Below are 27,713 nucleotides of genomic sequence, written 5' to 3' on the forward strand. Positions count from 1 at the left end.
GCTGTACTGTGCATGGGTAGCATGCACTGCCACTGCTACCGGTAGCTGTACTGTGCATGGGCAGCATACACTGCCACTGCTACCAGTAGCTGTACTGTGCATGGGTAGCATGCACTGCCACTGCTACCAGTAGCTGTACTGTGCATGGGTAGCATGCACTGCCACTGCTACCAGTAGCTGTACTGTGGATGGGTAGCATGCACTGCCACTGCTACCAGTAGCTGTACTGTGGATGGGTAGCATGCACTGCCACTGCTACCAGAAGCTGTACTGTGCATGGGTAGCATGCACTGCCACTGCTACCAGTAGCTGTACTGTGCATGGGTAGCATGCACTGCCACTGCTAGTGCAAGCAATAGCCTAGTGAATGTCTCATGCTCTGCTGCCGGGACTGCACTCTGCAGTGCACAGTATGTGCTGTGCTCGACTCGACTGGAGCAGGCAGAGTGCAGAGCCGTGGACTGTATTAGTTCAGTGCTATGCTGGTAGACCCTCTTATGACTGTAAATGCATGAATGCGATTGTGACAGGCACCATGCCACTGTACATGTATCCATGGCATTGGCTGAATTTTTTTCGTGACGACTATTACTCCCCAGTCCCTGCCTCCCAACAACAGAAAAGAAATACTCCCTGTTTCCAGCAGTTCACTTGCATACCAGTGTCATGGTTGTTGTCTCTTCTTACCATGAATGTTCCTATAGGTATTGTCTGATTCTGATCCAATGCACTACAATGCCCTCAGTTTGGTGAGTCTGCCATTCGATGATGCCGAGACCTCTGGTCAGTTGAGCATGGCAGGCCCTACCAGCACCGTCTCACTGCTGACTCCATGCTAGCCCCATGCACTGCTGACTCCATGCTAGCCCCATGTACTGCTGACTCCATGCTAGCCCCATGTACTGCTGACCCCATGCTAGCCCCATGTACTGCTGACTCCATGTTAGCCCCATGTACTGCTGACTCCATGCTAGCCCCATGTACTGCTGACTCCATGCTAGCCCCATGTACTGCTGACTCCATGCTAGTCCCATGTACTGCTGACTCCATGCTAGCCCCATGTACTGCTGACTCCATGCTAGCCCCATGTACTGCTGACCCCATGCTAGCCCCATGTACTGCTGACTCCATGTTAGCCCCATGTACTGCTGACTCCATGCTAGCCCCATATACTGCTGACTCCATGTTAGCCCCATGTACTGCTGACTCCATGCTAGCCCCATATACTGCTGACTCCATGTTAGCCCCATGTACTGCTGACTCCATGCTAGCCCCATGTACTGCTGACTCCATGCTAGCCCCATGTACTGCTGACTCCATGCTAGCCCCATGTACTGCTGACTCCATGCTAGTCCCATGTACTGCTGACTCCATGCTAGTCCCATGTACTGCTGACTCCATGCTAGCCCCATGTACTGCTGACTCCATGCTAGCCCCATGTACTGCTGACTTCATGCTAGCCCCATGTACTGCTGACTCCATGCTAGCCCCATGTACTGCTGACTCCATGCTAGCCCCATGTACTGCTGACTCCATGCTAGCCCCATGTACTGCTGACTCCATGCTAGCCCCATGTGCCTGCTGGTGAGTTTGTGTACCTCGTACAGTGCGTATCGGTTATAGCGTGGTCGTGTAAAAGAATATACTGCCCACAAGAATGAACTCTCATGTTTTCATAATCATAACATGGGTTTCAAGTGCACATTTATTCTTACAAGCAATTTTATCGGACAGCCGAATATTATCGGTCCTAAAATTGGACTTTGTGTAGCAAAACACACCAGATTAGTACAAAGTATATCGCCTGTAGTAATAACATCTGTCCAATGCAGTTCTGATCCGACTAGCGTTGGGTCGTAGACTACGTAGTGCTGCAGGTTCAACTGTTGTGGTCATGTAACTCATGTTGCATAGCCACAATGGTCAGCCTATGAGGCTATGGGACTATGACTGGCTGCATGCACAGTAGCACTACATTGCATTATAGGATGATCTTCCTGACTCTGCGCACATGCACATGATATGTCACACTTGATTTTCAATATCGTGAGTAATAAATATCGGATATTATAGAAATAGAAAGTCGTTTTCAAACACCCACGCTATAACCGATACCTACTGTGTAATTATAAAAACTGACATTATTTTTTTGTTTATGTTGGCTGCTGCTATGCAGGAATCTTTGATTTTCTGTATGGCACGGACAGTCGCTTCCGTAAATCAAAGTCGTACGAGCGCCACTCCATGCTACTTGGCACCACCACAGCCAACGTTCTGATTCCGGACGAACCGAAGAAATGCCAGTAAAAAGGTTAAGTCGGCAGTGCATGTGCATGTGTGCATCCTCACTGCTGTTGCTAGTCTCCTCACAGTCCACCCTTGACCGTCCCATTCTCCAGTTTCAATGCTAGTCTCCTCACAGTCCACCCTTGACCGTCCCATTCTCCAGTTTGAATGCTAGTATCATCACTACTCTACATGTATATGTATTTTAGCATATCCACCATCAATGCTGGTCACATGACAAATTCCACTTACCTACCGTGACTACTTCAAGTAGGCCTATGATATTATTATTATTCACACAGCCCATGCTTTTTTGTGCTACATTCATTAGTGCCCTAGCTCGGCCCAATCTGTGTTCTATAATGGGTTGTTAACGACATCGCACTGTTCAATCCACCAGACTTATCAGTGTCGACTCTCATAGCTAATGTGCATTTTTCCGAGCCATCACCAAGAAGTTCTTTTTCTTTCTCAGCTAGGCCCGTTCACAGTTTGTTTCTATTTCAAGTTCCATCCGTTCCACCATCCTGGAAGCATGGAGAGGGACTTTATTGTGAATATTTTTAAGTTTATTACAAGGAAAATATTGGCTATGACATCAGTACTACTTAACGGCTGTACCGCTATGACATCACTACTACTTACTGGCTGTACTGCTATGACATCACTACTCTTAACGGCTGTACTGCTATGACATCACTACTACTTGCTGCCAAGTCACTCTGTTTTCTGTACCCGACTAGCGGTACTTATTTACGTCACTATTCAAGATGCTTTATACTTGAAGTACTGCATGAATGCTGACTTCATACAAAGTGTTAGGATATGAAACCAGAAATCACATGCAGTCAACACGTGCCTGTACTGTCCCAGACCGGCACTGCAATATTATTTGCTGTTGCCCCCCCCCCCCCCCCTTGAACACTGTGTGGCACTGCGCTCGTGGCAAATCCAAACTCAGGATCTGCTCATCCGAATCCAGAGCCTCAGAGGGCTCAGGTACCCCCACCCCAGCGGGCGTTACCATACTCTTGTGCCTGCCCATGAGCACGGCCAGTAGTGATCTCTGGGTGCAGTATCGCCACAGAATCATGGTCCGTGACGTGTACCACCTCCATAATAACTACACTTCAATGTACTGTCGTGGACTTTGAAATCCGTTGAGAAGTCAAGCGGCCACTGGGCACTGGCCTTGCAGTCGTGAGCACTGCTGATCCATTTTTACAGTGTGCACATAAACTATAGTGTGTGTACATGCAAACAGAAGTAAGGGTGCCGGTCCCGATCATCCTATCTGATTTCAATGTTCACGACAGTACATTGTAGATCTTAACCATGATGAATTTGATCATTACAACACTGCAGTGCATATTACTGATGACAACGTAATGCAAATACTGGCAGAGGTAGGATCCCGTTCATGAGCTTGTAATGAATGGGCACACTCTAGTTTGGCATGGTGTCCCCTTGAGCATGTTCATACTCAAATAACAAACACACACGCACACACACACACACACACACACACACACACACACACACACACACACGTGCATGCACATCCATGCACATCCATGCGCACCCCCCCCCCCCCACACACACACACGCACACACACGTGCATCCATGCACATCCATGTGCATCCCTCCCCCCCCCCCACACACACACAAACACGTGCATGCACATCCACGCGCACTCCCCCCCCCCACACACATATACATACACAAACGCACACACACATACATACATACATACATACACAAACACACGCACACAAACACGTGCGCACGTGCTAACGCACGTACACACAAACACATTGAACCTGGGACACATTGCCATGTTCAAGCAGGATAGGTCCTGTGGTCTACTGAAAACCCGGCCACAATTGGAAACGTGGAAGGAGCTGCAGTGTGTGTGTGCTAGGGTCGAACTATGGCTACATTCACGATGCTTCATGACTTGGCATGGTAGCAGACAACGGGCATTTCTTGCTTGCCAAACAAATGCTAGCATTGCTGCTAGATTTCAATACTGGAGTAAAATATGATGTGTATCTCAAAGATAGTAGCATGAACTTGTATGTACAGGGTATGGCTGACACTGCTATGGCAATATACATTGCAGTATAAACATTTGTAGAGTAGAGTTTTCCAGGTTTAACTGACATACCGGTAACTATTCTGTACAGTGACTAGTGTAAAAACAGTAGGTTAGAGTAGACATGAACACATTCAGTAAAACTGATACCACAGTAGACTGGACTAGACAGTACATGTAGTTCAGTTGATCATTATATCTACATAGTAACACAACACTGTGTGTCATAGACAATCTGTATACATCATGTCTATACAAGTGATGTCACAGTGTTGTGATCAATGACAGGTAGTGTGCTGTTGGAGTATCTCTTACTGCAGTAGCTGGTGGAAATGATCCCTGTCCAGTGCTGGTCAAGTTCACCAATCTCAACTGCTAAACACTATCCAGTAGAGATCCTCAGAAGCTCACCTCGCCCTGGAGAATGTACAACAGAGAGGGTGCATACACACGTACACATGCATGCATGCAGACACGCACACACGCACGCGCGCACACACGCACGCACGCACGCACACACACACACAAACACACACACATTGACAACTCTCAAAGCATGTCGAGTCCTTTCAGAGAGGCAATACTATTAATAGGACATTCCAGTTCTTACAACAAACTGAATGGTAGGTGGCAATGAGTACAAGCAATGTGGCTCTTCCCACAACAAACACACGCACACCTGACAGAACGCATGCACTAACACATGCCTAAAATGGTCATGTCAGTCTCCCCGTGAGAGGAGAGAGAAATTGAAAAGGAATCGTGGAAATATGACTCAATTGGCCTCTTGGCCTTGTTGGTCGTTCGTTCGCCCCCACTGGGCAGTATGCTTTATCCCTTGGCAGGTAGGTTCTCAGCCTCGGTGGCTGTTTGCTGGCTCAATAGGCAGTACGACTCAGCCCTCAGTCGGTAGTATATGATCATCAGTGACCCACGGTGGGCAGTATGCTCTAGCCCTCGGTGGACAGTATGCTCTAGCCCTCGTTGGGCACTACGATTTACCCCTTGCCGGAAGTTTGCTTTAACCCTGGGCTGGGGGGGGGGGGGGGGGGCAGGTTATTGGCCTCAACGGCCTTTCGTGCACCCTCGTAGGGGCTGTGTGCTTATTCGTGCACCCTTGGTTGGGCTGTAGGCTTCAGCCTTCGGTAGGCAGGTCTCTGGCGTGGGCGGCCATTCGTGCACCCTCGGTTGGGCTGTTTGCGTTAGGCTTCGGTAGGCAGGTTGCTGGTCTCCGCGGCCATTCGTGCGCCCTCGATTGGGCTGTATGCTTTTAAAACACTCGATGGGTAAGTTGTTAGCCTCGGCAGCCATTCATGCACCCTCGGCGAGCAGGTTTCTGGCCGCGTCGGCCAATTGGCGGGCAGTATGCTAGCGACCCACGGTGGGCAGGATCATTTAGCCCTCAGTGGGCTGGCTGTTGGCCTCGGTGGCCGCTCATGTCATCGGCCCATGGTCGGCCATTTGTGCGCCTGCCCCCAGTGGGCAGTGTGAGTTGCTGACGATCAGATGTGATGATTTGGCACAGCTATTGTCTCTTGCTTCTTTGGAACCGGTCAATCATGACATATCATAGCTGCGGCTAACGGGGTTCCTCGGCATTCGTGCCAGTAGTTGTGAGACGTATCCCCTCACCCCCAATGCCAGGCGCTGCATCTGCCGCTAGGGTATCCTGGGTGTTAGCGCCCGTCGTGAGTTCACTTTTGGAACAGAAACGATAATTTACTTTCTTTATCATCACATACTATTATATAAATTACTGAAAGCATTGAGCATATTCTTTTAACATCCTTTTTTCTAAAAGAAGTCAGGCAACCCCCAACCCAATGTGTCAATTGTTTGTGAATGTGTGTATGTGTGCATGAGTACGTCGTACGTGCAGGCGGGTGCATGGGAGCGTTGGCAATTATGTTTGAGAAAGAGAAAAGAGAGAGCGAGAGAGAAATAGAGAGAGAGAGAGAGAGAGATAGATAGATAGATAGAGAGAGAGAGAGAGAGAGAGAGAGAAAGAGAGAGAGAGAGACAGATAGAGAGAGAGAGAGAGAGAGAGCGAGAGAGAGAGAGAGAGAGAGAGAGAGAGAGAGAGAGAGAGAGAGAGAGAGAGAGAGAGAGAGAGAGAGAGAGAGAGAGAGAGAGAGAGAGTAAGTTACATTTATAAAGACAGGTAAGTCTAACAAATGAGGACTGAGACCTCTACAACAGGGTTTTTACGCCTGAAAGCAGGTGCATGATTTAACAAGCAGGTTGTCAGTCTAGATTTTATGCGCAGATGGAGAAAAAGCGCAGAATTTTTGTAATGAGATGAAAAGCAGAAATAATAAGAAATAATAAGAAAAGATGAAATGAAAGCCTGCTCACAACCCCGCCCAGCCTTGCGAACTGGGTATGGTGGATTAAGAACCCGGTTCAACGCTCGAGCAAGCGCTCTCCACTCAAGGTGTTCACAGCAACTGATAGGAACTCATATGGGGAAATTATAGAAAAGAAATAATAAGATAAAGAGAATAAATTTCAACGCACCTCAATAAACGGAGCCCCACATACAGTACCTCAGAAAAGTGGATCTTCCGACCAGTGTTTTTGTTGACGCCGCAACCAGATGATGTAGCTGCTTCGCAGAGACGTCTTACTGCACAAATTACAAATAAATTTTATTCTTCGATTAGAAAATCCAAGCGCTTTCAGAGCCCTCCGAAGAGAGTCCGGGATGAAACCACGCACACCTACCTCAACCGAAAAAGAAACGACCTGCCACCCGTTTGCTCGGCATTGATCGGCCAGATCCGCATACCGCCTGTCCTTCCGCGAGTTACTGACACTGAATCTGTCCTCAGCACAAACTGTCAACTCCATCCAGAATACAATCCTACGACTCGTAGAGTACAGAACCATATCTGGTCTTAGGGTGGTAAGTGCAACACAGCTAGGGAAAGAAATCTTTGCACTAACTGAGTCGACAAGAAGTTTCCAGTCTGAGGCCGCTGACAGGAGATCAGTCGTAACCAACTTTCGTCTGGGCTGAACGCGAACTGGCTTCTCTCCCGCCTTGCAAAACGAGATGAAGTCAAGCTCATTTGAATTTTCGGTTTGTACGGTGTTTGCAGCAGTGCGGATTCGAATCTCCTCACGCATGTTCCTGACGATGACCCCGAGTACGTTGTCGTGCCTCCAGGTGTAACGTCCCTGGTCCAGCGCTACGCGACAAGCGCCAAGCACGTGGCGCGTAGTACAGGCCCAGGTACGGCACAAACTACAGTACGGATCCACTACGGTGTTTCCCCAACGGCGTAGGTTCGTCGGAGAAGGTAGCACGTCGAGGGTTGATGCGAGAAGAAATTTCAAATCCTTACCAGTACCACCGTACAAAAGGGATTTCCACGAGAGGTCCTGCCACATCACCGATGTCCACTCCAACCACTTGCCTTGCACCTGAAGAGTCTTCAGCCTCAAAATCTGCTCCTGCGCGTTGATCTCCTCAAATGTTTGAAGGAGATCCTTCCTCGGGGGTTTGGAATGCTGCTTCGGAGCAGGAGCACCCAACCCTGCACGATGACTTGAAGATGACGGTGGACGGAGAGTCCCTGAACCTACTGATGCCTCTGCACACTCCAGCTCTATTGTCGCCGCATATCGCTTTGTCAGCTTCGCATCCTTACTCCGACGCAGAGTGTACAGCGCCCTCATGCGCGCGTCCCCACTCGATCGAAGAATGTGCCATTTGATGGACTGGCACTTTTTCCACACCGTAGGAAGGTAGTGGAGGCGTAAGCCAAAGCGTTTGCGACTGCCAATAAAAAGAATGGCAGAGTTTGCGCATCGAGGTAGGCCTGACCATTTCTTCAGAAATGGTAAACACATAAAGTGCAGTTCACGTACAAAACCTTGTGTGAGTTCAAGAACCTGGAAAGACCAAGAAAGCTTGGGCACTACAAGATGGTGGTAAAGCCATAGCTTGTGGTGGTCTTGAAGCCAAGAGCCATCTACTTTTTGCATGAGAGATACAGTGAGTTGACGGATGTCTTCCCGCTGGGTCTGCTCAGAGCAATCAGCATGCAGCCTTCGCCCCAGGAACTTGAACTCTGCAGTGTCAATGAAAGCGATCTTCCTCCCTGACATTGTCAGGCAGGGATCGTAAGGTTTGTACCGGCCATCTACAAGCTTTGCTGCACTGCTTTTGCATTTGTGCGGCGCCGCCTGCATACATTGGGTCCACGAGAGAAAGTCCTCCGTGACCGCAATGAGTTTTTGACAACCTGCACTAGATTTGCTATAGAGGCCTAAGTCATCAGCAAAAGCTGTTTGGGACACTTGCAAAGGGGCAGATTTAAAATCATAGGAGAGGCAACTTAATTCAGGGGCTGCAAGTGAGTCCAGCAGAAGCTGGAAACAAATATTGAAAAGGACCGGGGACAAGGGGCACCCCTGGAAAACACCAATGTTGTAATTAAAGGTGGGTGTGTGTGGTTGTACGACGAAAGCGCAAAGACTGTCGTAGTAGGAAAAAATTAATTTCCTGAATTGCAAAGGAAGGCTGTAGTGGGTTAGAGCATACTGTATCAGATTGTGGCGCACTGAACCAAATGCATTCTTCAAATCTATCCACGCAATGCAAATTTGGCGTTTTGCCGTCTTTGCATCACGCATCGCCTCATAACAAAGTGATGTATGCTCTAAGCACCCAGCCTTTGCAGGCATAAATCCTTTCTGGTTGTCACCATCGAAGAACTTATTGCCTAGCATATGTTTCAAGAGGCGCTTTGCAACTAAGGTGAAAAAGATCTTCCCGGACGTGTTCGCTAGAGCAATCGGTCGGAATTTCGAAGGATCATCAGACACCTCCCCCTTGGCCAGGAGTGTGATACACGCTACCTGCCACTGCCTTGGAATGATCTTGCTCTCCCAAACCCGCCCAAAGATGGTGAAAAGAATGGATTGAAGGGAGGGACAAAGCTTCCAAACTATGTAAGGTATCTTGTCAGGACCCGGTGCAGAGGTGTTGCGACACTTCTTCAAAACATTCTGAAATTCAGTCCATGTAGGGGTCCCCTCATCGACTGGGTGGGTGCAATCCCGGGGCTTCCCTGCACTGGGGCAGGATTCGTACGAAGTGGCACGATCCTGGTCTGCATATGTGTGTTGGAAGTACTCAAAGCAGGTAGTGTCAGAGAAAGTGGGTTTGACATGGTTGGTTGGTTGAAACAATTTCTTTCCGAAGGCATATGGGTCCTTGAGAAAGGCATCCTGGTCCCTCTTGTTCCGGGATCGATCGTCGTACATCTTTTGTTGTTTCAAAAGACGCTTGATTTGTTTTCCAATTGAAAAATACTCATTTCTGAGCGCTGCAGGTACTTCGTCCGGGTTTTTGATCTTACGAAATTGGCGCTTTAAATCACGCCTGTGAGCCCGGAGTTTTTCCACTGCACGGTTTTTATTTGCATTCTTGTGTTTTGGTGGAGGTGGTGGTGGTTTCTGGTCGAAAAACCAGTGAATGAAGTTCTCTAGTTTGTCCAGAGTCTCTTCGATGTTAGTGTTTTTGAGGTATGAGGTTGGGAAATGTTGAGTGAGATGGATCTTCAACTGAGCGTTTATTGTGTGCCATGCCTTGGTGTTTTTGGCTGACGGTAGCAGTAGGGACTGCCGGACTTCTACCTTGTCCATGTCCCGTTGATTCAGGACATGAAGTAAAGACTCATTATGACAGGGAGTGGATTCGTGCGGGATTGTTCGCAATTCATCTCCAGGAGTCATTGTCTGACCTACAGATGGGCTGAAGAGAGAGAGAGAGAGAGAGAGAGAGAGAGAGAGAGAGAGAGAGAGAGACAGAGAGATAGATAGAGAGAGAGAGAGAGGAAGAGAGAGAGATAGTGAGAAAGAGAGCGAGAGAGAGAGAGAGAGAGAGAGAGAGAGAGAGAGAGAGAGAGAGAGAGAGAGAGAGAGAGAGAGAGAGAGAAAAAGATAGAGAGAGAGAGAGAGAGAGAGACAGACAGACAGACAGACAGAGAGTGAAAAAGAAAGAGACAGGGACAGAGACAGATACAAAAACAGAGAGATAAAGAGACAGAGACTGTTGGAATATAAAATTTATTTAACATTTCCAAAATCAAAGACCTAGTACAAGTACCACCCTGTAAGTTCACCCCTGTCACAGCACACAGCAGTGGTTCTGGTGTACTGGTAAATTACTGACATACGAGTACAGCACACAGCGGTGGTTCTGTTGTACTGTTAAATTACTGACATACGAGTACAGTACACAGCAGTGGTTCTGTTGTACTGTTAAATTACTGACATACGAGTACAGCACACAGCAGTGGTTCTGTTGTACTGGTAAATTACTGACATACGAGTACAGCACACAGCAGTGGTTCTGTTGTACTGGTAAATTACTGACATACGAGTACAGCACACAGCAGTGGTTCTGTTGTACTGTTAAATTACTGACATACGAGTACAGCACACAGCAGTGGTTCTGTTGTACTGGTAAATTACTGACATACGAGTACAGCACACAGTGGTGGTTCTGTTGTGCTGGTAAATTACTGACATACGAGTACAGCACACGGCACACGGCACACGTGCACACACTCTTGCATGATGCCATCACTCTAACTTACTGCAGTGTGCGATGTCTGAGTCCTGCCAGCATAGCACAGTGTTGGTTGTGTTCACTTAGGTGCTCATCAGTTTGACGATGTTTGCCACACAGGTAAGCCATGCCACAACGAGGACATGCTGCGATGTTGTCCAGGTCATAGCAGACAAAACATGCTGCTACACGTGGACACCATTCCAGTAGTGCAATGTGGTGATCAATGCTCACACGGCCTCTCTTGGATTGACGATGCAGGGCAGCAATGAGAGAGTAGTATAGTAGAGTATCGTCTCCAGCTTGTGGTGGTAAGTACACAATTCCAGACACTGACAGACCAGTTGCACACTTGCTTGGCAGGCAAGCACTGAGATCATTAACCAATGACTTCAACGCTGGGAAGAGTTTAGACATTTCTGCAAGTGCAAAGATCGTATTCCAGGGCAAAGCACACAACAAAGAAAAGTGTAGAAAAGAAAGTAACTGAAGCCAGTACACTTGAAACAGAGAACATCATGCACAATAATAGCAAATCAGACTGATATAGCGGAAAGCAACACATTCCATTTCCATAGTTTACAATGTTCAAAATTATCACATTCCCCTCTGTGTTCTTCAAGAAATCAACCTTAGAGAGACAGACACTATACAGTAGATAATTACTGAGTATACTGGTTTGCAATACAATGTTCCATTCAGAGTGGAATGTGGATGAAAAACAGTTATGGTAACCTGAATTGTGAACACTGTACTACCAGCTTACCTCAATCCTGAGCAGTGCTCTAGCCGTCAGAATACAAGACTGCATCACTTCAAGATCAGGTATCTTGTTCTGGCTACAGTTGTTAATCAGTGCTGTTGTGTGATCTGCTGGGTTTGAGCCATGACACCATCTCCTGACATAGTCCATCACAATGTTGTAGGGATGCTGTGCTGGTAGAGTGAGACCCGTTGGAGTTGTGCATGCCCTTCCATTTACTACCAAGGATATGTACTGGATGTTGTACATGCCATAGAAGTACATGTCCAGTTGTCTGGTTACTGTGTCATTATCCATGGAGTACAGGTACTGTTGTAACTGAAAAGCAGACAAGGTAGTGTGGTCGTCATGGGTATTGAACGTGCGGCTGATAGCAGTTGGTACATGTTTCCACTTGCACAGCGGTATACCCAGTGGTGTAATCAATGATGGTGAAATAATCCACTCACTGCTGCAGGAACCTGACATAACCTTGCCCAGGATCACAGCAATGCACTGTTGCAGAAAACCGTACATTCCAGTACATGAAGGGACTGCACCATCCTGTGATAGGAAGCGTGATGACATCACGCTCTCAGCAAGGTCTTCTACCACCTGTACATTGGGCATATCCTTGTTTAGCAGAGTGGAACAATACAGTTGAATGAGTTTCAGGGCATATTCAGTGACACCTGTTGCAAGACCCATTCCCAGTGTTGTTGTAACACGCTGGTATACCACCTGCAGACGGGATAGTGTTTCCTGCCTGGGCTCAACCTGTCCTTCCCTGCAGTTGATGTCCAGAGACATGGATAGCCTGCATGACTCCAGAGAAAGTTGCATCAAATGTAGCTGCAGCGGTGACCCCACTCCTGTCGGTTCTTGTTCAGCGCTGACACACTGACAGCTCTTGCTCCGTAACCTTTAAAAGATGCCGAGAAAATATTTGATCGTACTGAATCATGCTCAGCACTTTCATCCTAAGGCACTGAACCATCTGCCTTCGCTTGATGGACCTTACATCGATGGTGTGCCGTATGGGGAAAAGGAAGTTTGCACTGTCGGCTACACTGCCAAATACCCCAACCTCTTGTGTGCTCACACCGTTGAAGACATTTAACTTTATGTTCCTTCCCATGACATGTAAACAGGCAGGCTGATTCGTGGAATGAGGTGGTAGAAAGCTTCGTAACAGTAGACCTGCAGACTTCTCTCTCGCCGTTGTACGGTGGACAATCACCTTGTGTGTCGCACTTCCTGTTGCACTTGTGAACTCCGCAGTTGTGGGGTGCCAAGTCGGAGTGTTCATGGAGGTGGCTTGGTTGCGCACACCGTGATTGACAGAATTTCTCCTTACAGTGTCCCCCTCGATCACATGATTGCGGGCTTTGAATTATGATTGCCTGGCAATTCCGACATTCACGCACTCTGCATGTTCGAACACAGCCTGGCTGCACACAGTTATGTGCATGTGTGACATCAGCAGGAGACTCTTTGCATGGCTTTTTGTGATGAGATTCTGAGCACCCTGGACATGGCATTGTGCACTTGTGCTCTTCTTGCTTTCCAAAGCAGGTGAGAACACAACTATGCTCTTCATTTGTCCAGGGTTCTTTGATAATCTCCGTACAAAATCCCTTCTCACCTTTACATGCATTAGGGCATTGACCATTGAGAGAGCATCTCTTGTTACAGGCATGCTTCCCACAGTAGTGATATTCACCATCACTTGGTTTGTGAAGGTGGTCAGTGCTTGCGCAGTCCTTGTGACATTGTCGCATTGTACAATGTTGTCCAGACTTCTCTCGGCACATTGGTGGTGAGTCCTGCTTTGTTTTGATTGCTCCACAATTAACACATTGCTTGACAACACATGTGTGACGGCAACGCTTCTCTCCACAGACGTGCTCATTTCCTTCGTGACCAAACGGCTTATCGCATTCGTTCTTGCGACAACGAGTGCAGATTACATCACATTTGTGTTCTCCGTGACAAGACATGTCGCAATTGCCATCATGAGGCATATCCGCCAATGGTTTGGTGATAGCTAAAAGACACCTGCCCGGTATTCCTTCCGGACACCGCCCAGCATCAGTGCATGGCCTTCTGCACATGTGGTTCCCGCAGTTGAACCTGCGAAAGTTTGAAACAGAAATTCCAAGGCAATTCAAAGTTATGGACGATTGAAGTTTGGAAAATGATGACCCGAGCAGTCACAGAAAGCAATCCAAGTATGGATGGGGAATTTGTGGTTTACATCCAGCACTGCACTTTTCACCAGCGCTTTGGCCGAGTAGTTGTGGGCTTGCCTGCGAATCACAAGGTCCGGAGTTCGAGACCAGCGCTGGGAGCAGGGAGCGTGTACTGTGCTAGCAAATGCGGTGATGCATGCGTGAACCACTTTACATGCAGTGAACTGCGCCGACACCCACGGTCAACTGGGTACGAGGTGATTCGTAATTTTTTAACATTGAGTCATTTCTTAACAAATCGGTAAAATATCTCATTGCCAGCGCATGCAAAAAGTCATGTCAAATTTCTTTTTGCCATTGCCATTGCCAATGTTCTGTCAAGTTCGCCTCCAAAATTGAGACTGATATTCCTTCAGGAAGTGACATTGCAAGAGCTTTCAGTCTGCATGTGCGCGATGTTTACGGTAATATAGAGTATAAGAGAGTCATAGCCGCTGGTTTCAACCTCCATTGACAACACATTTAGCTGAAGAGGAAGCATATGATAGCTACATACTGGAAACGACGCCTGGGAAGGAGAAATGTCGGTGTGTTGGCCCTGGAATTGGCCAAACATTGGCAATTACTGAATTTACTCACAGATGTTGATCACAATTGCATATGAAATCAGGGTGATACATCTATTGCTATGCAAGCTTGAATTGCTTGAATTTGGATGAACATGAGCCCCAGCCAGCAGAAATCTGAACATGTGAAATTTTTTCTAAAATTATTTTTTCCCTCGAAATTGTTTCTACACTATTAATCATTCAAGTTATCAAGTTTGGTGACAATCTGATAAGGGAAAGCATGGAAAATAGAGTTTGAAGTCACACAGGTCAAGATTCCGTACAGTTGGCGCAGCATCCATGCCTAGTGACTCCATGCAAGTTGATCCTACAGTTTCTGATTGTGATGTGGAATAGGTACATGTAAGTAAATAGAATGCAAGTCAGGCTTGCCCTCTTGGTGCTGCAGGCATGAGTAGTTCAGAAGTGTGACGATATTCCGTATACATCACTACCTTCTTTACAACACCAGAGTGCAAAACGATGATTGGTGGCTGGCCTTCCAAATTGTGTTCAGGGACCTCTGTGCAGGCAGTTTGAGCGTTGTCCCAAAGCTTGCCATACTGATAGATGTACTGACCAATACCACTGACATCCACTCCCTTGCACACTTTCACTCAGACCATGATTTCCGCATAATTGTATTTCAATGATATGAGCGAATACTCGCGTTTTGTAGCACGTGCCCCAAAGCGTTCAGCCGGTTTGAGTTTTTAGGGATCCCCTTTCTCAGCACAGGCAGCAGCCAGCTTGGCGTCGTCTGGCAAGGTAGAGTACTGATAATACTATGCTCTGTTTTGCGCCGTGAGAAGCCCTCCATCAGTGTCTGCAACATCATTGTTGTCGATGTAGAAATACGGATCGCTCAGCGGGTCGACAATCAGCTTCTCCTCGCAGTCGCTATTATTCCAGCACTGACTATCGTAGCCACCAGTATCCAGTGTCGATTTTATGAGGGCTATTCGTTGCTATGCATATGAGACTCGCCACTGCTGGACAAACTCAGCGAGATCGCCACCAAAGAAATAATTCCAATCGCGAACTAACTTTCAGCGCCGCTTCGTACGGGGAGTCTCACGCTGACAACTCTGGACCTAAGTCTTTGTCGCGACACCTGTCGCCATCGCTGTGTCTAAACTCAACCTCCGTGTGACAAGCTCTCACCTAGCGCTAAAATCAATTGACCAGAGACATTTGAAGACACTTGAAACTCCTTTGACAACAAAGACACCCACTCGATCGAAAAAGAATCTTCAAAAGCCAGCTCACTGCGCGTCCCAAACTTTGACGTCACATTTTGATGATTGATATCAAGTACACAAGTGCTGGTTTTCGCTGGCCGGGGCTCACATATTCTTGATCCAGTCTTTCTGGACCATCCTGGACGCATAGGGTCTCTTTCTATTGAAAACTGACTTGAAATTGTGGTGCTAAGGCCTATTTTACCATGATGTTAAGAAATGACCACAACAAATAATATGCAGAAAAATTGCCATTTTTCAACTGCCCCCTGCTTCCCAACACCGAGGATTATGTGAATGAACAACCCACCATTGCAATATAAGGATATTAGTATTACATTTTTAGGGGAAGAAATGGAAAGATTCGCACCTCGAACCCTACGGAAGGCTTTTTTACTTTCGTGTTAAATAATGACGAATCACCTCGTACTCACTACTCGGAGTGAGGGTAACATGGATGCAGCTAACGAGGTTAGCCCCCTTGTCGGGCATTGGTTGTGAGACTTACCACCTCACCCTCGCCGTTAGGCGCTGCATCTGCCACCTTGGTAGCACAGGCATGGTGGTGGCCTGGCACATGCGAAACTTCCTAAGCTGGTTGTGTTTCTCAACGCAATTGTATAGCCGGTGGTAACGCGGATGTGCAAACTTTACTTTTTTACTACTGCACTATTTGGTGCATACATGCGCGTGTCAGCTGCATGGCGATATAGTATGTACACATGCATGCCGTGTGCATGCATGAGTTGCACGACATGCATGCCAGGTGTGCCTGCTTGCACAACTCATATGCTTTCACCGCCACAGCTTCTACAGTGTGAGCGCGCGCACGCGCACGGTTCACTCCATTTTTACGTCTACCACCGGGAAATCGTTGTGGGCTGGTTTCTGTGATCATTTCCCTTCTACTGCGATAAAGTGCGAGGTGAAATGTTCTAAAATGCTCTTGTTCTATAGACTAATTCGAGGCTGCTGAACACGAAAATTGTTGTTTTAACCCTCGGTGGGCCGGTTATTGGCTTCGACGGCCGCTCGTGCACCCACTGTTGAGCTGTATGCTTTTGTGCACCTTTGGCGGGGCTGTATTCTTACTCGCGCGCCCTTGATTGGGCTGTATGCTTTAGCCTTCTCGTTGACCATCGGTTGGGCTGTATACTTTAACCCTCAATGGGTAAGTTGTTAGCCTCGGCGGCCGTTCATGCACCGTCGGCGGGCAGGTTGCTGGCCGCGTCGGCCATTTGTGCACCCTTTGTGGGCAGTATACTAGCGGTCCACGGTGGATAGGATTATTTAGTCCTCACGGTGGGCTGACTGTTTGCCTCGGTGACCGCTTGTGTCATCGGCCCACGGCGGGAGATTTGTGCGTCTGCCTCCGTTGGGCAGTGTGAATCGCTGACAATCGGATGTGATGATGTGGCTCAGCTATTGTCTCTTGCTTCTTTGGAACCGGTCTATCATCACGTACCATCACTGCGGCTAATGGGGTGTGATTGTGAGACTTATCCCCTCACCCCTAGCATGAGGTAGCATGAGGGCTGCATAATACCAAATGCATTGGCGTCGCCATCTTCAGCGCGCAGATTTTTTAAATGCACAGGTGTTGTACGATTTCGCGCAATGAATACAGAGAGAGAGAGAGAGAGATAGATAGATAGATAGAGAGAGAGAGAGAGAGAGAGAGAGAGAGAGAGAAAGAGACACACACACACACACACACACACACACACACACACACACACACACACACACACACACAGAGTACCCGTTAGAACATACCCTTTCTGTAACATTGCCAAAATCAATGATCTGATGTAAGTACCACCCTGTCAGTCCACCCCTGTCACAGACACAGCGGTGACTCTCGTGTACGACATAAGTACTGACATACGAGCACAGCACACAGTGCACACACAGCACACAGTGCACACACAGCACACAGTGCACACACAGCACACAGTGCACACACAGCACACAGTGCACACACAGCACACACAACACACACAGCACATGTGCACACACTCTCGTATGATGCTAACACTCTTACCGTGGTATGCGATATCTGAGTGCTTCCAGCATATCACAGTGTTGGTTGTGTTCACTTAGGTGTTCACCAGTTAGACGATGTTTGCCACACAGGTAAGCCATGCCACAACGAGGACATGCCGTGATGTTGTCCAGGTCATAGCAGACAAAACATGCTGCAACACGTGGACACCATTCCAGTAGTGCAATGTGGTGATCAATGCTCACACGGCCTCTCTTGGATTGATGATGTAGGGCAGCAAGGAGAGGGACGTAAAGCCTGTCAAGGGGCCCAGTTAAGGGTGGTAGGTACACAATTCCAGACACTGAGAGACCAGTTGCACAATTGCTTGGCAGGTAAGCACTGAGATCCTTAACCACTGACTTCAATGCTGGGAAGAGTTCGGAAATGTCGTCAGGTGCTAAGGCAGTATTCTACAACAAAGCACACAACAAAGAACAGTGTAGGAAAGAACGTAACGGACAAGCAAAACAAGCACATGTTCAAGAATTACAAACTGGACTGATATAGCAGAAAGCAACACATTCCCTTTCCATAGTTACAATGTTCAAAATTATCACATTCCCCTCTGTGTTCTTCAAGAAATCAACCTTAGAGAGACAGACACTATACAGTAGATAATTACTGAGTATACTGGTTTGCAATACAATGTTCCATTCAGAGTGGAATGTGGATGAAAAAAACAGTTATGGTAACTTGAACTGTGTACACTGCAATACCAGCTTACCTCGAAAGTAAGCAGTGCTCTAGCCGTAAAAATACAAGACTGCATCACTTCAAGATCAGGTATCTTGTTCTGGCTACAGTTGTTAATCAGTGATGTTGTGTGATCTGCTGGATCCGAGCCATTACACCATCTCCTGACATAGTCCATCACAATGTTGTAGGGATGCTGTGCTGGTAGAGTGAGACCCTTTGGAGTTGTGTGTGACCTTCCAATAGCTACTAAGGAGCTGTATCGGTAGCTGTACACTTCACTCCAGAGCATGCCCAGTAGTGTGGACACTGTGTCATTATCCATGGAGTACAGGTACCGTTGTAACCGAAAAGTAGACACAGTGGTAAAGTCGTCATGGGTTTTGACCGAGCGCCTGAAAGCAGTTGGTACATGTTTCCACTTGCACAGTGGTATACCCAGTGTTGTAAGCAATGATGGTGAAATAATCCACTCACTGCTGCAGGAACTTGACATGACCTTGCCCAGGATCACAAATATGCATTGTAGCAGAAAACCGTACATTACGGCGCATGACCTGACTGCACCATCCTGTGATAGGAAGCGTGATGACATCACTCTCTCAGCAAGGTCTTCTACCACCTGTACATTGGGAATATCCTTGTTTAGCAGAGTGGAACAATACAGTTGAATGAGTTTCAGGGCACATTCAGTGACACCTGTTGCAAGACCCATTCCCAGTGTTGTTGTAACACGCTGGTACACCACCTGCAGACGGGATATTGTTTCCTGGCTGGGCTCAACCTGTCCTTCCTTGCAGTCGATGTCCAGAGACATGAATACCCTGCATGACTCCAGAAAAAGTTGCATGAAAATAAGCTGCAACTGCGACTCCACTCCTGTCGGTTCTTGTTCAGATTTCTCCAGGAGCATTTGGGTTCTGGAATCCAAACTCTCAAAAGTGAAATCAGAATCTGCAATGCTTGGACGTATAATATAACACAGGACCGAGTTGCAAATGCTGTCAGCTTGTACAGATAGCGATGCTTTGGCCAATCTTTGAAACCTGTCCCCAAACTCTCCAACAAGTACTGCTCTCCGAAACAAGGCCAATAGGATACCCGACGACTTTGTTAATCCAGAGAAAGGAAGCAAGTCATCACCAGACAAAACATCAACAACTGACAAAGCACTCTGTATGTTCACGCTTTCCTGAAGAAGTTGGTAACTCCAATACATTGCTTTGTCTGCACCACAACCTCTACGGTCATCAACTTCCTTCACAAAGCCAAGGAAATGCTTGCACATTCGCCGTTGGTACATGCGTTGCTTGTCTTCAGGGCATTGGTAACGACCAAACTCGGCGACGAATGGTTGCAAAGAGTAGCGTTTCAAATACGAATTGTAATCCAGGAAACAAATCTTGATCAGAGGATCAAAACGTACAAGATGAACCACATTGGCATCAGTTGCAGGCAAACCCACCATCACACAAGCACATTCAGATGAGAACGAGGAGCGTAGTTGAGCAAGTGCATGGAATGACTCCTTGTCATCCTGTTGTAATGTGTTGTATGCTACTTTCAACAGCTGCAGAATCCGATGATTCGGTTTAAGACGATCATCGTTGAAGACATCAAGACCAAGCTTCTTGAACAATGACAGCAACATGGTGGGAGTTAATCGGCCACCTTGTAGAAGACCAGCTGTAATGCGTACAGCAAGTGGAACATTTCCACAATGATCCAATAACCTCTGTGCATCTTCAATGCTCACACTACCTTCACCACATAGACCATGGAGAAGACCAACAGCACAAACCTTTGTCAGACCATCAAGACGGTGTTGTTGTAGTTTAAACTGGGCAGCGTGTAGGTCAAAGTAAACACGACTTGTCAGTAGGACATGTACGCTGTGTTGTTGGCGTAGTAGTCGTTGTATGACATCTTGTAGTTGGAAATCCTTATCCGCATTGGCCTGGATAGCATCCTCGGCATTGTCCAGAATAACTAGCATGTGGTGTTTGCCACCATCATCATCCATGGCATCAGTTGATTTTGTTGTCTTGCCAGTAGTTTCAGATGAAGCTGGGTTTGTTTCGAGTCGGTTCTGAATCATTGCCTGGACAGCATCAACACCAGCTACACCGCGTAAGTCAAAGAACTCCACACGACAACCAGCATTGCGACATACATGTCCAACAGCAATGGCTACGGACGTCTTACCAAAACCAGCTGGTGCCACAAGACTCTGCACACGTGTAGATGATGACTTGGACTTTGTTGTGATAATGTTGTGACTGATCTCTTTAACAATGTCATTCCTGCCAGTGAAGTGTCGGTCTTTGTCCGGTAGAGATGACTGGCTTGAAGTTGCTGATCTTGTTGAATCCTGTGTTGTAGTCAATGTTGTATTGGATGTTGTACCCGTTCTAGTTACACTGGCTGTTGTTTCAGCTGATGTTGGTTGTTTGAAGATTGGTTCACATCTGTTGGACGTCCGTTGTTGGTCTGCCTGACAAGCTCCCACTGTGTGCTGCAATGGCTGTGTTTTCTGTTTGCCAACTGTTGTCATGGTGATACCTACAAAGGCAACAGAAAGTATGAATAAACCTGTTGTAAGTTTTGAAACTCTTTCAAAAGGGATGTATGATGTACTTCCTTTGTTAAGCGAAATGTTGTTGCATGTTTTTGCAGTTCCGTCAAAAGCATTTTATGGCTACAACACACTTCGCAGAGGGGAAAACAATGCGCATACGAGAGATAGTAGTTTATAGATGTCACACAATTTGTTTCGAAGTGGTCCAGCTTCTCTCTTCATCTGAATCCGATCACAACTCATTCCCTGCATTGAGTGTGCTTCCTCACTGACTCCCGTCTTCAGTGCTGACACACTGACAGCTCACGCTCTGTAAACATTAAAATATGCCGAGAAAATATTTGATCGTACTTCTTTGCTTGAACTGTGAACTTGACGATTTGCACGGTGCCGCTGTCGACAGTTTTTCTCTCCGCCGCTCTCCAGAATGCGATGGAATGTGCCATGGCAAAACAAGCAAACATTTAATGCTTTTCATTTTGGCAGCGGGGTTCTGCTGCCAGCATGTTTCCAAAGCCTGCAGAACTTCTGAGCTCCTTTCTGGTTTCCTTCGCCATCAGTGACACGTCTGTCTCCAGGCTGTAGAAGAATGCCAAGTCGTCCGCGTTGACATCGGGGTTTTGTCCCGCCTGAACAACAATCTGAATGTCGGGTCCCTTCGCTTTCCCTTGCGCTGCAAACGCACGTGCATTGAGTTTCATTGTGTGCGGACGCGGACCATCGTGCTGGTACAGCAGTGGCTGGCCGGCTTCTGTCCAGTTCTAGGCACTTCTTCATGCCACGCGGTCTTCCAAACTAATACTTACTTCCATTTTCCCAGCCCCGAATGTTCCACATGGTTGACACGTGCCAGCACCACAGGTCGTGGGAGGGGGGGGGGGGGGGGGTAGATCACCAACATGTTTCCCTAAAATACCTATGGAAAGATCATAAAATCAAAATTTCTTAGTACTGGTAGTGTTCTGTGCACTGAGCAATGACAGAGGGATACGTTTACGTTGCAAGAATAACAGAGGGATACGTTTACGTTTGAGAATAACGCCCCGATTTCAAACAAGAATCCCGGGCTTATCTCGTACTAGTAGAGACGCTTTGCTGAGCAAAACTTTGCATGGATTACCGCGTCTGGGCTTGCAAATATTTCTGCGAACGTTTGCGCGAAATTTGTATTTTGCATGATTTTCGTTCCAGGAAAACACGCGTGTACTCGCGCTTGTTTGAGAAGTCGTCTTCATCCGATTATTTATTTTTGCAAGTGGCAGCACCCTGCGACGAGAACTCTTTGACTACGTTGTCCATGACCGGCAGACAAACGGGTTTGCCTGTGCTGTAATCCGGCGCATCAACACCTGAAAATCAAGAAAACAGGGATCATTGATATAATCGACTCTGAAAAGACGACCAGGGTAGGAAATCGGACATGGTTCCGGAGATTAAGCAACACGGGCTGCCATATGGGAAAGCTAGCACTGGAGGACCAAGCCAAGAGTATATCTACTGGATTGTGAAAGATGAAGCACCAAACATTGCATGAGCGTGGTTCACCAATAGTCACTGGTCCGTGATCAGCGAAAATTACTGCGAAAATTGTTTCGTATTTCCTTCAACTTTCGCGTTCACAGCTGCGAACGTTCGTGCGAAGTTGCTTCTCGCGACGTCAATCGAAAATTTACGCGAACTTTTGCTCAGCAAAACCTCTCTAGTGGTTGTTGTAAAACTCTACAATTAATAACAAAGTCATGTTCCACTGATAGTGGATTTTCCACAGTGGTGTTGATGACCATCTTGACCTAGTGAGATCTTTTGGAGGTCATTGAATGATGGCTGGTAGCCTTGGGCTTAGTATTTCCATGGAAATGTTCAAATTTATGACTGCCGCCAAAGTACCTTGGAATCTTCGCTCGCCAACAACTACTGTACTAAGTCTCAGTTGAACATTTTGTCTGGAAAGTGGCATTCTCTGGAATACTGCACTATAGCTGCGGCATAGCAATGAGGAAAAACTGACTTCTACTAAAACAATGTTTGCGATTTCGAAGCAATTGAAGTTTGGAAAATGAAAGCCTGAGCAGTCACAGAAAGCAATTCAAGTATGGAAGGGGACGGGGTGGTTTCCGTCCAGCACTGCACTATTTGGTGCATAGATGCGCGTGCGAACTGAAGTGCTTAATTGCATGAAGTGCATGACAATGCAGGTTGTGCACATGTATGCCGTGTGCATGCATGTGCTGCACGGCATGCCGGGTTTGCCTGCTTCCACAACTCACATGCTTTCACGGTCACAGCTTCTATAGTGTGCGCTCGATTCACTCGATTTTTACGTCCACCACCGGGAAATCGCTGTGGGCTGGCTTCTGTGATAATGTTCCTTCTACTGCGATAAAGTGCGAGGCTAAATGTTCTAGAATCCTCTTGTTTTAGACTAATTCGAGGCTGCTGAACACGAAAATTGGGTGTACCTGCCGAGGCCGTGTTTGCCTCTGGTCGAGATCAGTACTTCTCTATGCCTCTGTGCAAACCGCGGCTCCACCTTTTTTGTTCAGGCATGGCATGTGTGGCATCAATGGAAAGGCAATGACCTCAGCTACCTAAAACAGCATCGACAAGGGAGTACTGGCCACGGGATAAGATAGAAGCGGGGTCAAAGTCAGGCCAAAGAGATCTCACGCGGGGCCCAATTTACGGACTGTACAACTACAAACTTTTCAAAATTTCAATCGATCGGAACTCAGTCATTCCTGGGTTATTTCCAAAAACTAACATATGTACGTCGAAAAGAAAACTCTCGGCTGTTCATTACGCACCATCAAAGTTGAACACATTGCAGTAAACGTATAGCAACAACATACCTGGGTGGGACAAAATGGAGAGCATTTCCTTGCTCTTGTCGGCATAACCAAGTTCCTCAATGACAACACAGAGATCACGATAAGTCTTTAGGCCACCAGCTCTGAGCAACTGGATGAGCGCCTCATTATGATCAGATAGTCCATCCCGGGACTGAATTCTCTTTAGTCTCTCTATTGATGCGCTGTCAGTTATGAGATGTTTCTTGATCACCATCTGTCGCAGTCGATCTGCGTCAACTTTGTTCAACCATGGTTGAATGTCACACACAAACCTTGTCAGGTCAAACGGATTGTCTGTTGCGAAAGCAGCAAAATACAGAAGGCACAGATGACACATGAACACACAACTACACACAACTACATGTCAAGAAACAAATAAAAATGGAATTGCACAACACAGATGATACATGGAAAGGAATTTGATTGGACACACCATTCCCATAGCACTGCACATCCGAACAAGTTCCGTTATTTTACAACGTTTCGGCACTTGGCCATCGTCAGGTGATAAGAACAATGGACACACACACACATACACACACACACACACACATACACACACACTCACGCACTCACGTGCGCATGCACACACACACATGCACACACACAAACACACACACACACATTCCCAGAACCGCACATCGGAGCGCTTCAGCGATTGTTTCAATGGACAGCTGGGAGTTTTCTCTTCGACCTACATATCTTAGTTTTTGAAAATAAAAAAAGAAATGACTGAGTTACGATAGATTAAAATCTTGAAAAGTTTCGATCCCAGGAGATCGAAAGTTGTACAGTCCGTACACAAAGGGTTAAAATTTACACGCGAGTTGTGACTGCAGTTTTCACCTGACCCAGGCTGGAACTGAACTCCCTAGCAATAATCTAGTGACCCATGACAGTGCTTCACGCCGGTGGCACCTGCATTTCTTGTAGATCTACAGATTCGTCATGTAGATCTGGTTATAACCTCAGGACTGTCCATCTAACTGAACCCACTGCATTCCCAGGGTCAGCTCTCAATACGATTGATGTGAATGCATAAACTAATTGAACTCTGTAAGCAGTTCTCACTGCTAAAAAGTAAGTACTGGCAGTGCTGCTCAATGAAATCCAGTCGCGTCACTCAAGTTTGTGCCTTGCACCATTTTGCAGCCCATTGTTTGCAGGTCTAGGGCTGCGCAACGCCCAGCGCGTACTTGAGTGATGCTGTGACTGGATTTCATTCCAGCGTGTACTTGAGTGATGATGTGACTGGATTTCATTCCAGCGTGTACTTGAGTGATGCTGTGACTGGATTTCATTCCAGCGTGTACTTGAGTGATGCTGTGACTGGATTTCATTCCAGCGTGTACTTGAGTGATGCTGTGACTGGATTTCATTGAGCAGAACTGTTCATGCAAATGTACTGTCGTGGACATGGAAATCCCGTCGATTGACCGGGGCCGGCGCCCTCAGCGCGTACAGAATGCTGCGTGCAGGGCACATGATTGTTGATCCTTTGCGACTAGCGCACTGCAGCGCATAAAATGCATGTGTGTACAGCTTATCCACGGCTGCATGGCCAGCACCCTGGGGCCGCTAGACGTGCGACTGGATTTCCATGTCCACAACAGTAGTTACATGCATGTTCAACGAGTCCCCCCCCACCCCCTTCCACACACACACACACACACCTTCCTACGCCACTGTAGTCAATGTGAACACTTACCGGAGGACGGGTCACGTGTTGACTCACGATCTGCCGACATTGGCTTCGTTGGACGGTCAGTTTTCCCACCGGCAGTTGCTTTGCGTCGGTTCGCCATGGTACTGGCAATATGCTCCGCTACATGAGGCTGGCTGTGTTGAATCAAATTCAGGAATCTATCCACCTGTTCGTCCGTTTTCGTTAGCATCAGCCTCACTACATACTTTGAAAGATCCCACTTCTCGTTTTCCTTTCCAGAGGCAGTAACGTATTCCTCTTCACTGAGGACATCCTTCTCCAGCAGGTCCTCCAAGATCAGTGACACATCTACATTGGATACCAAGTACTTGATGTTGTACCGCACACTGTCCGGCATTGCGCCGGCAGCAAAACCGTCACAACCAACCACTCCGTCAAGGCCTCACTCTGTCCACGCCGCCTGGCGTGAATCGTTCTGTCCACAGTGAACAATGGAGAACACCGCACACAACTACACGACCCACACAAATCACCAGCACTGCAACAACCGTCCGACAGAGAAAATGCGCCAAGAAATATTACGATTATCGGGTAGACCTACCGGCGCGTAGACCTACCGCGAACCGGTAGATGTTGTAGAGTCTACATAGCGGGGAGTCGTGAAAATCAGGACCCCCGGTATAACCATGTCATGATCATGATGATAACTCAACCCTTTCAAGACTCGGAGTCGTTGCTACTACAAGTACTGGTATGACTGTACATGTCTGTACTGTATCAGTGTCACGCGCGCATGCGCTTCGTCCCTTGGACAGAGTAGATCTACGTCATGGAAGACGAGACATTTACAAAATTAATGATTTTTAAAAATCATTAATTTGGTGGTGGGTCGGCATGGCAATGGTACTTGGCACAAGTACGTGCAGTTGTCAGGGAGTCTAGTCGTCAATTACTTATTTGACGACTCCCTGGTACTGGTAGATCTACTGGTAGTTGTGATCGCTTTTCTCGCTTTTGCTTCAGTTTCGCCCATTTTCACCGAGCAACCGGTGAAGGAGGCTGATGCGGCCGTTGGTGGTGGCGAGTTTCGGAAGATCGTGGATGCAAGTACAGGTCATGACCCGACGAAGTCCGAAGTAGATCATTGGCTGGCTTGGGGTGAGCCAAACCAAGCACCGATTGGCAACTTGGAAAACCCATTCAAACGAATCCAGACGTGTGTGGATGTTCAACATCAACTCCGAGGCTTTCTGCTATGGCCGCCTTGGTCAACTGGAGGTAGGTTTGCAATTGGCTGACCTACCGATGATGATGGCACCGGTGATGGCGGACATGGATGGCAGACTGATGGCTGGCAACAAAGTCATCACATCTGTGCCGTGCGCACTGGAACATACCCGGATAGTGTGAGTGTGACTCTGTGAGTGACTGGCCAGAACAGTGTTCGTTACGAGTAGAGGCTTACAACAATGAACTGGTAACGACGGTGTTAGTGAAGGGAACGGCCGATATCTCCAACCTAATCCGGCAGCCGTACAAAGACAGCATCATCATGGCCAGCTTGCCTGACGAGTTCATCATCGCTCCGTATCCTGAATCGTTCCAGCTATGAGTGATGATAATGATGATGGAAGCACGGACAGGTGGCCAATGCCAAGCTAGAAGACATGATTGTTGTCACCACTGAATGGCCTGGTCCAGAACAGAGAAGGGGCAGCGTGTACGGTTGATTCACGCAGTGAGTGGTGTGACTGTCTAAATAAACACGGAACTTTTACATCTACACATCTACATGTAGTTTAGTCAGGTTATCTTCACAAACACGGAAGGAGAATGTGGGAAAGGGTTGAATTTCCGGAGAAAGTTTGGAGGGTGGCCGTGGAATGTGACTGATGCAGTGATGGTGATTGTGGACTACAAAATGGCCTGTGTTGGTTGCAAAAGCCGTTCGTGCCTAACAGTCCACGCATAATGTCCGCTACATTGTGAGAAAAATGCTATCCCTGCAAGAATTTGGTGGGGGTTGCATTTCACATTCGAATTTTTCAGTATTTCGGGGTTGCCGCTCACGGAAATAAAATCTGAAGTAGGAAAGCCGCTCTCTCTCTCTCTCTCTCTCTCTCTCTCTCTCT

General features: G+C 47.3%; 3 protein-coding genes across 3 annotated transcripts; all 3 read right to left on the minus strand.

Annotated features, from left to right (window-relative positions):
* Nucleotides 1-4,500: 4,500 nt before the first annotated feature.
* LOC135813568 (uncharacterized) lies at nt 4,501-20,235 on the minus strand. Its single transcript, XM_065326662.1, has 5 exons — nt 18,520-20,235; nt 17,793-18,205; nt 11,732-13,840; nt 10,994-11,384; nt 4,501-4,799 (listed from the first exon to the last, which is right to left on the minus strand). The coding sequence occupies exons 1-3, from the start codon at nt 20,137-20,139 to the stop codon at nt 12,688-12,690; spliced, it is 3,186 nt and encodes a 1,061-aa protein (XP_065182734.1). The 5' UTR covers nt 20,140-20,235; the 3' UTR covers nt 4,501-4,799; nt 10,994-11,384; nt 11,732-12,687.
* On the minus strand, nt 4,795-10,146 carry LOC135813577 (uncharacterized). Its single transcript, XM_065326671.1, has 2 exons — nt 7,107-10,146; nt 4,795-7,008 (listed from the first exon to the last, which is right to left on the minus strand). Exons 1-2 carry the CDS (start codon nt 10,125-10,127, stop codon nt 7,006-7,008), a joined length of 3,024 nt encoding a protein of 1,007 aa, XP_065182743.1. The 5' UTR covers nt 10,128-10,146; the 3' UTR covers nt 4,795-7,005.
* Nucleotides 20,148-26,213, minus strand: LOC135812034 (uncharacterized). The gene is made up of 4 exons (XM_065325379.1): nt 25,624-26,213; nt 23,916-24,209; nt 20,290-21,050; nt 20,148-20,174 (listed from the first exon to the last, which is right to left on the minus strand). The coding sequence occupies exons 1-4, from the start codon at nt 25,976-25,978 to the stop codon at nt 20,148-20,150; spliced, it is 1,437 nt and encodes a 478-aa protein (XP_065181451.1). The 5' UTR covers nt 25,979-26,213.
* Between the last annotated feature and the right edge of the window lie 1,500 nt (nt 26,214-27,713).

Source organism: Sycon ciliatum, chromosome 1 (genome assembly GCF_964019385.1).
Source record: "Sycon ciliatum chromosome 1, ocSycCili1.1, whole genome shotgun sequence".
NCBI classification, from domain to species: Eukaryota; Metazoa; Porifera; class Calcarea; order Leucosolenida; family Sycettidae; genus Sycon; species Sycon ciliatum.

Excerpts from the sequence above, each read along its gene's own strand:
- LOC135813577 (XM_065326671.1), bottom strand. The coding sequence starts at position 10,127 with ATGACTCCTGGAGATGAATTGCGAACAATCCCGCACGAATCCACTCCC.
- LOC135813568 (XM_065326662.1), bottom strand. The coding sequence starts at position 20,139 with ATGTTGCTGTCATTGTTCAAGAAGCTTGGTCTTGATGTCTTCAACGAT. Across the intron at positions 18,206-18,519 it reads GAGCACTGCTTACTTTCGAG|AATACTGCCTTAGCACCTGA; the intron begins GTAAGCTGGTAT and ends GCTTTGTTGTAG. Across the intron at positions 13,841-17,792 it reads CTCAGATATCGCATACCACG|GTTCAACTGCGGGAACCACA; the intron begins GTAAGAGTGTTA and ends AAACTTTCGCAG.
- LOC135812034 (XM_065325379.1), bottom strand. The coding sequence starts at position 25,978 with ATGCCGGACAGTGTGCGGTACAACATCAAGTACTTGGTATCCAATGTA. Across the intron at positions 24,210-25,623 it reads AACACGTGACCCGTCCTCCG|ACAATCCGTTTGACCTGACA; the intron begins GTAAGTGTTCAC and ends CTTTCGCAACAG. Across the intron at positions 20,175-20,289 it reads GTCTTGATGGTCTGACAAAG|CTGGTCTTCTACAAGGTGGC; the intron begins GTTTGTGCTGTT and ends TACGCATTACAG.